The 16,450-nt window shown below is 58.1% G+C and overlaps 2 protein-coding genes across 2 annotated transcripts in view; one reads left to right on the plus strand and one right to left on the minus strand.

Moving 5' to 3' along the window:
• Positions 1-1,310: 1,310 nt before the first annotated feature.
• On the plus strand, positions 1,311-6,874 carry LOC103902413 (ectonucleoside triphosphate diphosphohydrolase 8). The gene is made up of 9 exons (XM_009283464.1): positions 1,311-1,436; positions 2,111-2,228; positions 2,937-3,087; positions 3,585-3,744; positions 3,872-4,102; positions 5,115-5,378; positions 5,763-5,873; positions 6,158-6,295; positions 6,665-6,874. The coding sequence occupies exons 1-9, from the start codon at positions 1,311-1,313 to the stop codon at positions 6,872-6,874; spliced, it is 1,509 nt and encodes a 502-aa protein (XP_009281739.1).
• A 2,057-nt stretch (positions 6,875-8,931) lies between these two features.
• Positions 8,932-16,450, minus strand: part of LOC103902414 (ectonucleoside triphosphate diphosphohydrolase 8) — a 10,792-nt gene continuing 3,273 nt past the window's right edge. The window contains exons 2-9 of the mRNA XM_009283465.1: positions 15,070-15,187; positions 14,373-14,523; positions 13,134-13,293; positions 12,046-12,279; positions 10,764-11,036; positions 10,160-10,270; positions 9,352-9,489; positions 8,932-9,114 (exon numbers count right to left, since the gene is read on the minus strand). Of these exons, the coding sequence (XP_009281740.1) occupies positions 8,932-9,114; positions 9,352-9,489; positions 10,160-10,270; positions 10,764-11,036; positions 12,046-12,279; positions 13,134-13,293; positions 14,373-14,523; positions 15,070-15,187 (1,368 nt within the window). The remainder of the gene's footprint in view (positions 9,115-9,351; positions 9,490-10,159; positions 10,271-10,763; positions 11,037-12,045; positions 12,280-13,133; positions 13,294-14,372; positions 14,524-15,069; positions 15,188-16,450) is intronic.

A 16,450-nucleotide genomic window follows, 5' to 3' on the forward strand; every position in this document is an offset into this window, starting at 1 on the left:
TGTATGGCCCCCCCTTGGCCCCGGACCAGCAACCTGCCCAGGAGAGCACTTGTCCCGGAGGCAGCGGGGCTGAGGCTGGAGAGCCGGGGTGGAAATAACATCTGGCGTTAACCTCTTCGCTGCTGGAGGAGCAGGTCTGCCTGGAGAGACCTCCACCCACGGCGGTGGTGTGGGTGCCTGCACTGCCTGGCGGGGGCTCAGGAGCGGGCAGCTCCCCGTGAAGCTCACGACAAGCCCAGCCTGCACCTCTGCCCCTCGGGGAGCCTGCAAGTGGGCTCGCCCCGGGATGAAGGCAGCGGCTGAGGTCTGGGAGTCCCACAGACATCCCTGCCCCAGACCTGCTGCATAAACACACTGCAAGGTAAAGCATGGGCCAAGCCTGGCACCCCACACGCCTGCTGTCACCTGGCTCTGTTGTACCACACGCTGCCCCATTGCTGGCAGAGACGGGCTGGCAGAGGGGCCCAGGACAGAAACAGGAGGGACCTGGCAGGTGGAGACCTGTCCCCATGGCCAGGGACCCATCCCCATGGCCAGGATCCTGTCTGTCCCCACAGCCAGGGACGTGTCCCCACAGTCAGGGACACATCTGTCCCCATGGCCAGCGACCTGTCCTGGTGGCTAGGGTCCCATCCCCCTGGGGCGGTGCAGGCAGAGGTGCAGGCAGGCCGGGGTGCTGCCCCAGTGCAGGCAGTAGCTGCCGCTAAGCGTTCCCGCTCCCCCCACTGCACCGCAGGCAGCGCCAAGCTGCCGCCCTGGGCTGGCGGGGGAAGCAACCCGGACATCTGAGGCCAGCACAGGCCTCACTTTTGCTTTGCATCGCTCCACTGGGCTGGGAGCAGGCAAAGCTGCGCAGGCAGGGCTGGCAGGGCTGCCCTGAGGCTGTGCCCGGGAGGATACATAGAGGGAGCAACGGGCTCTGCCCAGCTCAGTGTACAACACCCGAGGAAGGAGGGGTGCTCCTGGCACAGGTATGGTGGGGGCCGGCCAGGACAGCAGCCACCCCCTCCCTGAGGGCCGGGCAGGAGGGAGCCTTCGCCCTTGCCCTTTCCCGGGATGGGAGCTGCCTGCAGGCGTGTGCCCGGGTTCAGCCCTGCGCATCCCAGGGCATCGCTCTGCTGCCGGCCAAGGGGCAGGTTCATGGTCTCCACACCCAGCTGCTCCGTGTTCCTGGGGATCATTGAGGGGATGTGTGGTTCCTGAGCTGCTAGGAGAAGGGGACCCCAGGAGGAGCTGGAGAGACGGGGCAGGGGCAGGCGGGTTGGGACTGCCCTTGCAAAGACCATCCCTCCCCACAGCCTGGCACGGGGATGCAGACGTGCCTGCTCAGGGCAGTGGGCTGGAGCTTGGCGGCTGTGCTGGGAGTGCTGGGGGTGGCCGTCTTCCTCCTGGTCCTGACCCCGGTGAAGGATGCTGCCCTTCCTATGAGGAACAAAGTAGGTTGCCGGTGGGACCGGGGGGAGCCCAGGAATGACCACCAGCCCCTTTCCACCTCTCATCCTTCTATCAGCCCTGCCTTCCTCTCCACTTGCAAGTCTTCCCATAACCAGCCCAGCTTTTCAGGGCTTAACCTAATCAAGGTAGCACTGGGCAGATCAACCACAGCCCCTAAACCACGGTCCTGGGTCCTTGCTAAGGATGGGAGAGAGCAGAGCAGCCCTCCTCCTGGGACTGCTCCATCTGCCACCCTAGACACTTTCTCTTCTCTGTTTTCAGACATCCAAGTCACCTGGTGGGTTTACATCTCTCTCTCCTGTTGCTTTCTGCTGGCTGACTTAAAAAATAGTCAAGGTTTGTGAGATTTGCCACTCCCAAAAGTCTGGGAGCAGCTTTGGCAGCCTGAGCCCTTTGGGACATGCCTGGATGCCTCCCTGCTCTGCAAATCGCCCTGCTGACCTCCATGTCTTCCCTTTCTGAGCTGTGACTCCCTCGAATGGCTAACCAGGGAGGTTAGAGGTGGAGCGGGGCTGCTAAAGGGAGGTTGGACATGCAAACCTGTGCTGCTTGCGTTCAGGCACAGGCAGCGAGAGCAGAAGCTCTCAGAAACCCCCGTGGCACTTGGTGCAGCCCCGTGCGTGCTGTGACCCCGACTCCCCTCTGCCTCCCCCAGTATGGTCTGGTGTTTGACGCTGGCTCCACACACACGGCTCTCTACATCTACCGGTGGCCTGCGGACAAGGAGAACGGCACCGGCATCATCTCCCAGGTGGAGGCCTGCACCGTGTCCGGTGAGTGTGCCGGAACGTGTCCATGCCTCTCTCCCAGCCTCCTCAATTGCTGTCCCAGACCCTCACAGCATCGTCGATGATCTGAGCCTTTCAGCTTGTGCTGGGCCAAAGGGAGATGGCCTGGTGGAAGAACCAAAGTAAACTGTTAGGGGGCATAGTTTGCATCTTAGGGGGCCCTACAGTAATTGGGGGATCCAGAGGTGGGTAAGAAATTTGGCGCCCCAGTTTGCACGGCTCCTGGAGCCCGTCCAGTCTTGCAGCCGGTGGTTGTGCATCAACTCACAGGTTGGGATGCTGGATGCGCAATTTGCTCTTTCTCTCGTGCAACTGCTTCCTTGGCTCTTCTTTCCACAACATCTCTTCACAGCTTCTTTCATAACGTGCGGCTTCCTGTTCCCATGGGGCCTCCTAAAAGCTCTGCAGAAGTCCCTAAACATTACTGTGTTTCTGCCGGTTTTTTTGCACGCGGTTCCTAACTGCTCTTTGGGTCAGCAGTTTCCATTTTGGTATCTGTATGGCACCAAACACAGCAGAGTTTTGGGCTGTGGCTGAGACATCTGGGTATTGCCAAGGAGCTCCACAGAGCTCCCTGGGCCTGGGGAACGGGTGGACGTGTCCCCTGGGGGCTTTCTGGGTGGACGTGTCCCTGCTGTCCTGTCCCTCCTGGGTGGCACTGAGCTCGCTCCATCACGGGGTGCCCTCTTGCAGGACCCGGCATCTCCAGCTACGCAGACGACCCGGCTGGGGCTGGAACCAGCCTGAAGCCCTGCCTGGACAAGGCCATGGAGATCGTCCCGGCAGAGCAGCAGCGGGAGACCCCCACCTACCTGGGGGCCACAGCAGGCATGCGGCTGCTGAGGTACTGGCACTGCCCGGAGCCGCGCAGCTCCGACCCCTTCCCCCCCAGGCGTTTCTGCATCGTAGCCGGAGCAGGGGGCTGGGCTGGGCAGGCCAAGGTGATGGGCAGAACATCCACGTCTGCAGTCTGCCGGGGTGTCCAAGAGAGCCGCTTGCCGTGCCCACGGGGAAACGCCCCAGCCCACTCCAGCACCAGCCTGGCAGCAGCCCCAGAGGTGGATCAGCCTCCTTTGCCAGACTTGCATTGACCTTCCCGCATGCTCAGGCAGAGCCTGCAGGCAGCATTTTTAGGGAGACTCCCAACACACCAGTTGAGGGATTTGGCGGCTTGCAGGAGCCAGCCCACGGGCAGGACAGCGATGGACGGGGATGCGCCCTGCCTCTGAGCAGCCCCGCTCCTTTGCAGAAGACAGCAGCCTCTTGCTGTTAGCCCTGCACTGAAAGCTCTCCAGCCATTGCCTCCTCCACCGTGCGGTATTTATCTCCTTCCCTGGGCAGGGAGCAGAACAGCACTAAGGCCGAGCAGGTCTTTGCCGAGGTTGCCAAGGCCATTGGCGAGTACCCTGTGGACTTCCGCGGAGCTCGGATCCTCACAGGGAACGAGGAGGAGGGCTTCAGCTGGATCACCGTCAACTACCTGCTGGAGACGCTCGTCAAGGTGTGGGCTGGGGGATAGGGCAGAAGGTGATCCCCCTCCCTGCTGTGCTGCGGTCTGGGCTGGGAAGCTTATACCCCGTTGGTCACCCTGTGCTGGTTCCCCATGGGTAATGCCCGGTGCTGGGCAGTGCTCCTTCACAGGCAAGTGGACCCACCCGCCGGCAGAGGATGTGGTTGGAGCTCTGGACCTCAGCGGGGCTTCAACCCAGATCGCGTTCCTTCCTGGGACCACCATAGGTGACAGCAGGACGAGAGCCCTTCTCAGGCTGTACAGGACCAGCTACTCCATTTACACCCATAGCTACCTCTGCTACGGGCAAAAGCAAGCCCTGAAAATGCTGATGGCAGCCTTACACCAGGTAACTGCCTCCAGCCTTGTGCTCCTCCGCTGCAGCCTGAGCCCCGATCTCACTGAGTTGGGCAGGCAGCACCCACTGGGTGTGACGGCCGCTGGGCTTGGTGCCTTCCTGCAAACCTCAGTGAGGATGGTGGATACAAAAGGGCCACCATGGCAGGAGCCATCCCAGGGGTGTCCCAACAGCAGGGCAGGACTGAGCCGAGATGGAGATGGACACCCCAAAGCAGGATGACTGACCACAGGTGCTGCCGGGATGGTGGGTGCCTGGGGCCCCTGTCCCAGGGCCATCTTGCCCACCAGATCTCCATCCCTGGCCTGATGAAAGGGTTGTGTCAGCCCAGCCCCAGTCACAGGTAGCTGGAAGGATCCAGCCCTGAAGGAGGGAACCTGCTGGGTGCTGGGAGGTTGGGGAAGACCCAGCGAGATTTTTTAGCACCAGTATGGTAATGAATAAGTTGGTTTTATGGGTAGAAATGTGAACATGCTGGCTTTCAGCTGTAGGCGCTGGGCACGGGAGAGTGAAGGGAGGTGGTGTTGCCACACAGGGGGACCCTCATGTCCATAGTTTGGGTGTGGGGTGAGGGCTCAACACTGGTTCATGCTGGTTGCAATGGGCAAAAGACCACATCCAGAGCACGTTGCAAAGAGAAATCAGTGTCCGTTTTGTTTTTGCTTAAATGGCTTCTCAGCCTTGGCTCTCCCCTGAGTCTGGTGACCCTACAAAGGAAGAGTGGGGACAAAATGGGTCCACACTCAGCACAGGGTGCAAACCCCCAAGGCCTTGGGAATGCGACCATCACCGTAGCTGATCCCTGACCACAGCGTGGTCGTGCCATGCTTGTCCCCGTGATTCTGTGCCTGCACCCCATGGATGAGACCCCATGGGTGGTGGGGCCAGCATGCTAGTGTTCTGCATCTGGTTGTGGGAACAGGCGCTGCCTGTGGGCTGTTTCTCTCCTTTCCATCCTAATCCTCAGTGCCAGGGTGATGCGAATGACTCCTGCTCCCTCCAGGGCAGCTCATCTCCCCAGCAGATATCACACCCCTGCTACCCCAAGGGATACCAGGAGAACATCACCACGGCAGATCTCTATGACAGTCCCATGCACCGAGCACACAGCACACCCAGCCCTGCACAAGTCCTCACGGTGACGGGGACAGGTGACCCAGCAGCGTGCAGCACCGCCATCCAGAAACTCTTCAACTTCACCTGTGGGGCCAACAGGACGTGCGGGTTCAACGGGGTTTATCAGCCGCCCGTGAGGGGACAGTTCTTCGTAAGGCACCTCCGTCCCCGTGGCTGTGGTGGGGGTGTGGGGTTTTGGGGCACCAGAAGCTGGCCATGACCCCAGGAAAAGTGCTGTAGGAAAAAAGTCTAAATAGTGCCAGCCCTGAAAGCTGGGATGTGCCCAATGCATGGAGACATGCAGGGTGTTCACCAGCGTGCCAGGCAGACCCAGACCTCTGTTGTCACAGCACCAATCTCTTTCGGTGTGGGGAGCAGTCCCAGGGCTCCCTCCCAGCGAGTCGGCAGGCATCACCCTGCGGTGCTGAGAGGTGGCCTTAGGGACCCCTGCAGAGCACCCGGAGGGAGGGGTGGGGGGGTGGCAGTGGCCTGGGTGCATCACTAACCTGCCGCCTTTGGTCTTAAAAACCCACAGGCCTTTTTGGGGCTTTATCACAACCTTCACTTTCTGAACGTGACTGGAGGGCAGCCTCTGAGCTCGGTCAATGCCACCATCGGGCAATTCTGCACCAGCAGCTGGGAGAAGGTGGGATCCTGCCCACGTTTCTCCTGGGTGCTGGGCAGCCTGAGGGCTCATCCGCAGCCCATCCTCTGCTGCGCTGGAGGGAGCTGTGAGGAGCACAAAGATCTCTGGACAGGGAGAGCGATGGGAGAGCAGCCTGCAGCCTCCCGGGTCCTCCTTGCTCCCCAAGCCCAGGCACTCCTGGGTCTTTGCTCCCAGCTGCACTGTGGGGCTTTTCCCCACAGTGTGGGTGCATTGAGCGCTGCTCCGTGCTGGCAGCCCCACCCATTGCTCTTTCACCTCTGCAGGTGCAGAAGGAGTTCCCCACCACGAACAGGACCCACCTCCGTGACGCCTGTGCAGCCAGCTCCTACGCCCTCACCCTTCTCCTGCAAGGCTACAAATTCAACCACACGACGTGGCTTAACATCCACTTCGTCTGGCAGGTGGGAAAGTGCCCGGCAGTCCCCAGCTTCCACGCTTTGTACCGTGAAATGGCTTGTGCCCACCTGGCCGCTGCCCCTGCCCTGCCTGAATGGGGGAGCAGGGGATAACAGGGCAGCACGGTCCACTGCCCGTGCCCAAGGCAGCTCTTGAGTTACACTCACAGGTACCTGCTGGGACATCTGGCCTGGGCCATTTATGCTCTCCCCCAGCTTGCCTCACTGACGGGGTATCTGCAGCCCAAGGTGAGCACAGATACGGTGGCTGTGGAGCAGGGCTTGGGGGTGCAACAGCAAACATCTTCTCTAGCTCTCCTGCTTGCATGGTACTTTGCAGCCTTTCACATCCCTCTTCCTTCTCTGTCTGCACAGGTCGCTAACATAGATGTGGGCTGGACTCTGGGCTACATGCTCATTCTCACCAACATGATTCCCTCGGAGACTCCCCAGAGAGTCACAGGGCTCCAGAGAAGCAACTGGATAGCAGCCACGGTTTTACTGGCCATCATGCTCATCCTCATCTTCTGCCTGCTCACAGTCATATGCTGCCAGAAAAACTCCTCCGGTTATGAGAGTCTCTAGCAGCGCTGGCTCCAGAGGCTGCCAAAGCCACTTAGTCCTTCTGCCACACTTGTGCGAGGAGCTGCAGACTGGGGAATCACCCCCACGTGTCCAGGAGCTGTGAACTTGTAATGTGGGGCACCTGCGTCCTGGCCTGGTGAGCTGGAACCGGCACAGGCTTTAAAAAAATCCTCCCTGTAGCTGTGTGCTGTCTGGTTTTCCTTTCCCCTCGCTGCTGGTTGGAGATGCTCTAGGACGGAGGGGATGGCCGTGTGGGGCAGAGGCTCAGCACTGGGAGTGTGGGGACCACAGTGATGTGGGGTGACTGGAGATGGTGGGACCAGTGGGTCAGGGAAGAGAAAAGGGATGTCTGGCAGCAATGGGATCATCATGGGGCTGGTTACAGCCTGCAGCAGGTACCCGATGTGGGGTGGATGTGTCCTGCCCCATCCCAGGACAAAAGTCTGCATCGCCCATGGCCACCAAGAAGGTGGTCAAACATTGGAACAAGCTCCCTGGAGAGGTGGTCGATGCCCCGAGCCTGTCAGTGTTTAAGAGGCATTTGGACAATGCCCTTAAGGACATGCTTTAACTTTTGGTCAGCCCTGAAGTGGTCAGGCAGTTGGACCAGATGATCATTGTAGGTCCCTTCCAGCTGAAATATTCTGTTCTATTCTATTCTATTCTATGCCAGTCAGAGGGGCAGCGGCAATGGGGCTATGGGGGGGAGCTGGCCCAGTAGACAGGACTCTGTCTAGGACTGGGAAGCCCTGTGAGGTGGGGGATGGCAGCAGCCCCCTGCTCTCCTGCACGAGGTTCCTCTCCGGTCTGGCTGCACCCTGTGTCTGTGCCAGAGAGACATCTCACCCTCCCCTTCCAGCACGCAGGGCTATTTGGGAATGCTGCTGGGACATGTCAGGGGCAGATCCTGGGGCACCCTTTACATTTTTGGGGAGTCCTGCTGGCAGCCAGAGGATGGGTGGGGTGAGACACCCCAGCTCTCAGAAGGAAAAGGCCTGTCCTTTCCTTCAGACAGAAACAATAAAATCATAACCGTTCAGGAGCAAAGTAACAGTCATTTCCCCATTTGTTGACATTTACAATGTTTATTTGGATGACGAGAGCTGCGAGACGCCTGCCTTTCTGCAGAGACACTAAAGGTCAGCTCCTTGCTGCCGGGAGGCAAATAACAAGATGAATCATCCACGGGGCAGATAGCGAATGAGCAGAACCAAAGGCAAAGGCGAGGGCGCAGCTGTGGGCAGGACCCAGCTCAGCCGCATGCACAGGGTCAAGGCAGGACTCGCAGCCTGTTGGAGTCTCAGCCTGACACCCACGGCGTCCAGGCCTTCTGCTGGTGGGACAGTCTGCTCTCCAGGAAGACACTCAGGAACATCAATCCCTTTATCCCAGAAGAAAAGGAAGATGAGATGAGATGGACCCTCCAGTGAGGCATGGACCACACTTCTGACTTTGGGTGCTCAGTTTGCCTTCTGTCTCCAAGACCATCAGGTAAGCCTGAATGATGCACTCTCAAGAGAGCCAGCTGGACTGCCGCAGAGCCTTGCACACCCTCATGCTGGCAGACCTGGCAGGGACCTGCCTGGCTGCCGGCAACCGTGGTCAGACCCAGCATCGCACGAACCACCCTGACACCAAGTGCCTGCAGCCATGCACTAATAGTCTGGCACTTGGGGAGCTCTTCCACAGCCAGGCTGGCTCTCCACAGCCCCACGTGCCAACCAGTGGGGGATGGAGGCCAAATCTGTAACAGGCATAGAGGTGTAAGGAGGCAGATGGGCATGGCTGGGGTGCCTGTGGTGCATAGGCTGATCCCAGCAGGTCTCCACAGGAGTGGAGCTTCTCTGGAAACCTCATGTGGTGCCTATCTGCATGTTGGGGGCAGTCCTGTGGAAGGCCAGACCTTGGTTCTTCAGTGCTGTAGAGGTTAACATGCTCAGCATTGTTGAATGAGCCTCAGGCTGCCAGTCCTGCTGGCAGAAGTGCAGGGCACCGCAGTGCAGACAGCCCTCCAGCTCCGATATGCTCCTGCCGCGCTCCGAAACGCAGCCGGGCTCCTACACCCACAAGAGCAGGAGCAGGGCAGCAAGCCCCAAGGCAAAGGTGAGGATGATGAAGGCGACGGCTGCAGCCCACAGGGAAGAAACATGCCCCTTCACCCACACCGGAGCCTCTGCCGGGATCATGTTGGTGAGGTTCAGCATGTACCCCAGCGTCCAGCCGATGTCGGTGTTCCCAGCCTGCCCGAGGAGAGAGGGGACGATGAGTTAGCCCTGCAGGAAAGCCACACCAACAATGCAGGGCCACCTACTCCTGCACAAACGGGGCGCAGTAGCTGGCCCCACACGCAGTGCCATGCTGGGATGTGGGGCAGGCAGGGCTTTCTGGACCATGGCTCTCATGGCACCCCGACGTGGGAAGCTGGCTCTTTCCCCTGGTGCTGCCTCTACTGCCTGCAGGCTGGGTTTGCTGCCTACCTTCATCTGGAAGAAGATGTTGTTCCAGCTGGTCTCATTGAACTTGTAGGCATCGAGGAGGAGTGTGAGGATGTAGTTGGCAGTGGCACAGTATTTAGGCAGTCGCTCAGGATTCTCCTTGGGGTAGCCAGAAGACAGCTGGGGTGGGGACATGTTTGGGGAGGAAGGGAAGTTATTTTGCAGGCGATTTCCACACAGGGACAATTCCCTGACAACGGCTGCATGAGGGGCAACGGCTCCGCAGCCACCAGCATCCAGAAAAAGACTCCTGGACCAGGCAGGTATTTTGGACCTGTTCACACAGGGCAACTCCTTTGAGGAGAATTTACTCTCCACATGGAAACAGAGACATATTGGAGCTCCTCCTGCCCCAGATTCTCCCATCTCAGCCTCCTCGTGCAAGGGGCCCTTGCTCTCTGCCCCATGGTTGTCCTACCACATCTCTTGGCCTTATCCATCCCCAATTGACTTGTCTCCAGAGTGGTGCCAGCAGCTGGCTCCCCTCTCACCATCCTCCAGGGCTCCATCCCCACCTCCATCCCCAGCTCCTGTGGTGGTGGGGAGATTTTGCTGCCTTCAGCTGCCCTGGCTGCCCCTTTCCCAATGTTGCATGAGCAAGGAGGGCCCCCAAGGGTGGGTGCAGGATGGTCCTGGCTCCCTCACATTGCTCAGGGATGGTTCCGCTGTGTAGGGCACAGCTCAGCAACCAGGGAGGCTTGCCGCGGAGGGGTCCCCGCTTCTCTTCCCCCACCCCAGGACCCCTTTGCTTGTGAAGCTTCCCCACAGCCTCCCATCGTGGGGAACATACGTCTTCCCAGCTTCTTGTGCAGAAATGCTCGATGGTCTCCCTGACAGCGGCCAGCGACTGCCCCTCGGTCAGGTTGAGAAACTTGAAGTTATAGTAAAAGGCAGAGAAGGCCTGAAAGGCAGGAGGTGGAAATGCCGTTGAGTTACAGTGGGGAAACCCCCCCGGCAGCTGCCCCCATCTCCCTCGAAGCAGGAGGTGGGCTTTGTCCTTCACCAGGTTTGTCCCACTGTTGCATAGTCCCAGGACATCGCTGTCCATGTCCCAGCAGAGATGATGGGCTGGGGGTGCAGGTGCCCACTGGCTACAGCAGCTCATCGAGCACAGGCAGAGCCTTGCCTCAAGGCTGCTGGCTAAGTTTTTTTTTTTTTAACTGAAAACTTTGTTTTTGACTAAGCACCTGTTTTATTAACATGGTCCCATTTGGAGAACTGGCTGGAAAACCAGATGGCAGCAATCCCTGCTGTGCCCTGGGGCAGTGGTAATTTGGGTGCTTCTTGCCCCCATTCTGCTGCGGGGAGGTGACAGTGCCATGGGGCACACAGGGACACCACAGCACCCGGGGACATGCTCTGCCCGGGAGGTGGGAGGACGGGATTTGACTTACAATGAACTGCCCGCTGACTGGGGGCTGGTAGACGCCATCGAAGGTGCAGTCCTGGCTCTGGCCGCACGCCGAGAAGTTGAACAGCTTCTTGACAGCAGCCAGGCACCCGCTGGCATTGCCCCTGCCCTCCAGGGTCACGTTCCTGTCACCGAGGCTCAGGCGTGGGTCGCTCCGGTTGGTGCAGGGGCTGGTGCGGAAGGAAGACAGCGAGACAGTTTCACTGTAGTCTTTTGGGTAGCAAGGGTGATCGACTCGCATGCTGGAGGACGACTCCTGGGAATAGCAAAATCACAGGCTGCAGCCTCCTCCAAACCCTCTTGGCGGGCATGCTGGGCGGCAGGGTTCACCCAGCGCTGCCCCCAAAGCCACGGGTGCAGGCATCTCCCACCTCCTCAGCAGGGAAAGACCCTCCTGCTGTTTAATCCTCGTCTTGTTGGCCATCTGCAGTCCCAATCTGAGCTCAACACTAATTCTTGCTCTGCTTTGTCTCATTCCCTCTCCCTCTCCCCTAGCCAGCAGGATCATGGTTTGGGGCACTCAAAGCCCTCTCCACCCCAGCTCTAGCTCTGTCTCTAGCTCCAGCCCCAGCAAGGGACACCACCTGGGACCTTCCTGGATGTGCAGCATGAGCAAACCTTCTTGGCTTGCCAAGGCTGCTCCTCCTGATAAGATGCAGCTCCGTGAAGACCCTCTTCCCCTCTGACCTTCCAAAAAATGGCCTGAGAAAGATCTCTGGTTCACTTTTCTCAGGTCCGTGCAGTCACAGAGTAGTTGAGGGGAGGTACAGGCGTACCTGTGCCAGCCCCCTCCTTAAAGCGTGACCAACTAGATCAGGTTGCTCAGAGCTTTGTCCCATCGAATTCTGAATTTCTCCAAGGATGGCGACTCTACAGCATTTCTGGGCCCTATTCTGATATTTGACCATTCTTATTGGGAAATACCTTTCCCCTGCATCTGGTTGGAAACTCGCATGTTCCAGCATGTGCCCATTGCCTCTTGTCCAGTCACTTTGCACCTCTGAGAAAAGCCTGGTCCTGCCTTTTCTACGCCCTGTGCGAGGCAGCTGTGTACAGCCAGAAGATCTCCCCCAAGCCACCCCTTCTGACGCTTCCTACTCTCCTCTCCACATCTGCCTACCCACGCTCCAAGGAGTCTGTACCTGCTCTCAGTCCCTGCTGATGCCTCTCTGGAAGAGCATTGCTTGTTCTTATTTTATGCATTAACAAGTCTGTGGTTGGTATCATGAGACCAGAGTCCAATTACCCGCCAGTTCCCCTCTCACCGCAATTAATTCCTTTGCCAGTCGCTTCAGCATCTCGTTCTGCCCGTAGCAGAGGTAGCTGTGTGTGTAGATGTTGTAGTTATACCCGTACAGCGTGAACTTGGAGGCTTCATTCCAGTTTATCACTGAACCCTTGGGCATAAAGCTGATTTGAGTGGATGCTCCTCCAAGATCCAGCGCCCCAAAAATGTTGGCCGCCTCTGGACGAACCCATGTGTGTGCTGTGGGGGAGTACTGCCAAGGCGAGACAGGAGAGGAAGAGGAGGAGTAGATGGCTGGGCTTACTTGGCCTGAGCAAAATTCTCATCCCACTGAAGTCAATAGGGTTTTGTTATTAAATTCAACGGGTATTCAATTCCATTATTTCTGTACGTGAGACCCCACTGCCTTCCCTGCCCAGCCAGCCTGGCCACTCATCAGAGCCAGAAAAAACAGAGATTGAACTGTCTGATGGTCAAGACGTGCCGACGTGCTGCGGGTTCACGTGGCTCTGAGTCACCGGTCCCCAGACCAAAGTGCTGGTGGGGACCTGGCTTGGATGGGCTGCCATTCCTGAAGAGCAGGCTGCAGAGGTGCTGGTGCAAGGGGAAGGACAGAAATCCTCCAACAGCCTGCACAGGAGCCCGACGGTGCCGGCACCGCTGTGAGCTGTGGCAGTACCGGGACAGAGGGTGGCAGGAAAGAGGTCTGGTTCAAGCTTCCTTCACACTGGCAGGATGAACCACAACTGGGGCCTCGCAGCACCACACGGAGATGGACCTTCTCAGGGCAGCACGGCAAAGCCTGGCAGGAGCAAACCATCCCTGCTGGGCTGCACGGCCGACCTCTCTGTCCCCAAGAGACCCTGTGTCCACATGGTGCGGAGGTGTGCCCTTAGATCTTAACAAGATGCCCCAAGATCTTAACCCCCATTCCTGATTTTTCCTTCCTCTTTCACTGTGGGCAAGCCAGAGGATAACCAGCTGCTTCCCCTGGATCATTCCCGAAAGCCGTTAACCCAGACCTTTCCTTCTGTGCTAAGCCAATTTAAGAAAAATCAGAAAAACTGTATTAGCAAAGAAGGAGTGGGTGTTTCACCGTTCTCCCACCTTAGTGAAGGAGTCCAGCAGGTAGTTGATGGTGATCCAGCCATAAGCCCCCTCCTCCTCTCCTGTAAGGATTCGAGCCCCTTTGAAAGCCACGGGGTACTCTCGCATGGTTTTAGCAACTTCGGCCAGGACTTGGTCTGCCGCTGAGCTGTTCTGTTCCCTAAGAAGGACTCAAAGGTCAGGACACATACCCAGCTACATCAATACTACAGAGGAAACGCAAGGAAAGTGTTTTTTTCCCAGTTCCACATACTCCAGTTTTTTGCAACAAGCAGTTTGTGTGAAATTATGTTTCCTGCTACATAACTTGCCAAAGCTGCTCGTACAGCGTAAGTCCCAGCTGTCTACATTTGGCATCACAAATCTAAGAGCAATAGCAACCTCTTCCCTCCAGTGCCGCTTGATCCCGGTCACACAGAGGTTTGCCAGGCCACCTTTCCCTACCTAAGTATCTTCGTAGTGCTGGCGGCCAGAGGGGGTTGTGCTGCAAAACCCAGGTTTGAACATCACCCACTGACTGCACCAAAGCCAGAGCTGGCTGCTGAGCTCGAGTGAGTCTTTTGGGACGGTGCCAGCCTGGTTTCAGACCTCTGAGTGGGGGAAGATGTCTTGGGGCTGCTGGCATGTGCTCACTCTCTGAAACGAGTAACCGTCAGGCTATGGCCCGGCTCCTTCCCAGGGAAAGGGTCAGATTGCCAGGGCACAGAAATGATGTTAGATATCTGCAACCATAAAACCAAGAAGCATGAAATGAAGGCTGACATTTTAAGAGAGCTAATATGGGCTGGAGAAAGGTAAGGGCAGGTCCCGCAGCACCCTGTTGCCTCCTATCTCTGCCCTGCTCCCCCGCCAGCACCCGTCTGTCTGGGCAGATGGCACATCCGCTGGTGGCATCTCAACTCCCTTGTGTTTACGGAATAATGAAGAGCAAACAAAGAGCTCTCAGAAGCATTTCTTGCTTGGAACTGGGCATGCAGCACCATCCTGGGATGTGGGGTCCCAGGATGCCAACAGACACCTCTGAGCAGCCTCTCTGCCCCAGGGCCAATCACTCAGGACAGCTCAGCCACCCGTGTGTCCCCACCGGGCTGCCTTCTCCCCACTCCCCAGTCATTTGCTCACGGCAGCACGTGAGCTGGGAGCTCCTGGCAGCCTGGCCCCATGCAGGACACTGTGTCCTGGCAGTGGCTGCTTGCAGCTTGGTTGCTGCTCTGTCACCCCCGCGCCCCACAGCGATACCTCAGTAGCCTCATGCCTGCCGTTGCTCCGAGATAAGCTGGGACATCCCTCTGTTTTGCAGCAGGAATGACCTTCAGGGCTTTATCCAGGCACTCCCTTAGGGAATCGCCAGCTTTCGGGGGATCATTGGCATAGCTCGATATGCCTTGCCCTGGAAGAGAGTCAAGCTGGGGCAGGCTGAGGGGAACAGCTGGGGACAGAGATGTGGGAACGAGAGGACATGGGGCAGCGAGGTCTGTCACCTCTTAGCAACAAAGGGTGCTTTGCCAGGGTCCCCTGGTCCCCCAAGACCTGACTGACCCATGCTTATGTTCACCTCCTATGGCTTCCCCACATCTCCCGTGCTTTCAGCAGTGTCCCCAGCTCTATGGATGAGACCTTCCCCAGCCAGGACAGCAGCTTGGGCAGCTGCGGGCAGTCCAAGGTGGAGGAATGAAAATCCAGAGCAAGACCAAGGTGCTTCAGTCCCACCAAGCATGTGGGCACTACATGGTGCTGAGGACCCTCCAACCATGAGCGAAGCCAGTGGGGAGTCAGGGACCACCCTGCAGCCAGGGCTCCCCACCGTGCCAGCAGTGACAGCCTGATGGACAGAGCTGCCCAGTGTGGGCAGGCCAACAAAAGGAAGGGCCAGGTCATCCCACCCACCACATGAACACGAAGGGCAGCACCAAGCTCATGGCAGGGGGATACTGACCCTGGACATCACAGGACAAGGTCTGGCTGACCACACCAGTGTCGTTCTCCTTGTCTGAATCCCACGCGTAGACAAACAGAGAGGTGTGGGACGAGCCTGCATCAAACACCATCCCATACTGGAAGGAAAAACCAAGACATCACACTGGCGGGAGGAGCAGCAGCCTGCCCCTGCCCCCACCATGGCCCTGCCAGGGTGGTGGGGCCAGAGGATGCCCCAAAAAACATCTCTCTAAGGCACAGCTGTCTGCACCATGGCAGAGCAGAGTGGTGACATGACAGTGCGTGGCCTCAGCATGGGCATTTCTCACAGCGACTGAGGGACTTTTTCATTCCCTCTCCTGAGGTCTGTGCAGCAATGCCAGCTCACACAAACATTTTCTTGGCTGTTTCCTTATGCTTTTTTATATTCTTTCTTGGTTACATACCTTTTGTGTCTACACAATGGCCTCAAGTTGTGCCAGGGGAGGTTTAGATTGGACATGAGGAAAAATGTCTTTACTGAAAGAGTGGTGAAACATTGGAACAGGCTGCCCAGGGAAGTGGTGGAGTCCCCATCCCTGGGGGTATTTAAAAGACGTGTAGATGAGGCGCTCAGGGACATGGTTTAGTGGGCACGGTGGTGTTGGGTCGACGGTTGGACTCGATGATCTTAGAGGTCTTTTCCAACCTTAATGATTCTATGATTCTATGATACACTGGGTCCACCCTGGGGCCAGCAACTCTCCCATCTCCAGTGCTCTCTGCTACCCCCATGGCTGCACCCAGCCTGGGCAGAGACTGGCAGGGCCACACCAGCCCCAGTCCAGGAGCACCCAACCATGTGCCTCTCCCCCGTAAAGCCCTCCACCTCACCCTAAAACCATGCCAACCCTCTTCCAGCAGCCAGGGTAGGATGCTAAGCTTCAGGGGAGGGACGGGGAGGAGCCATGATACTTGTGCTGTCGTGTGAGTGGGTTAGGACAGGCTGGCGGGAGCTGGCAGGAACAAAGGCCATGTGGAGGTGTATCGTCCTGCTGTACGGTGCTCTGGGGCTTTGCCCTACCCGTCTGCCCCAAGGTAATCTCCTCGAAACACGTCAAGCACATAGAATGGTGGCTAGTTTCAGAGGAGGCTTCCCCCCCTAACTTTGAGGGGGACAGGCTGTATTTCTTCTGCCTGCATCTTGAGATGGGAAGAAAACACCCACCCAGCTACTACAAGGCATTTCCTACTGCCCACCCCCCCCCCCACCCACCCCCCCCCCCCCCCCCCAACCCCAAAGATAAGCTGTTGTCTCTGAGCACCTGCTCAAGGTGACGGGTCTCTGCACAGGTGCTCGGGGACCTTCTTTTGGGCTCACCTTGACCGTGGGTGGCAGGGCGACATCTTCGATCTTTACC

Source organism: Aptenodytes forsteri, unplaced genomic scaffold (genome assembly GCF_000699145.1).
Source record: "Aptenodytes forsteri isolate BGI_AS27 unplaced genomic scaffold, ASM69914v1 Scaffold534, whole genome shotgun sequence".
NCBI lineage: Eukaryota > Metazoa > Chordata > Aves > Sphenisciformes > Spheniscidae > Aptenodytes > Aptenodytes forsteri.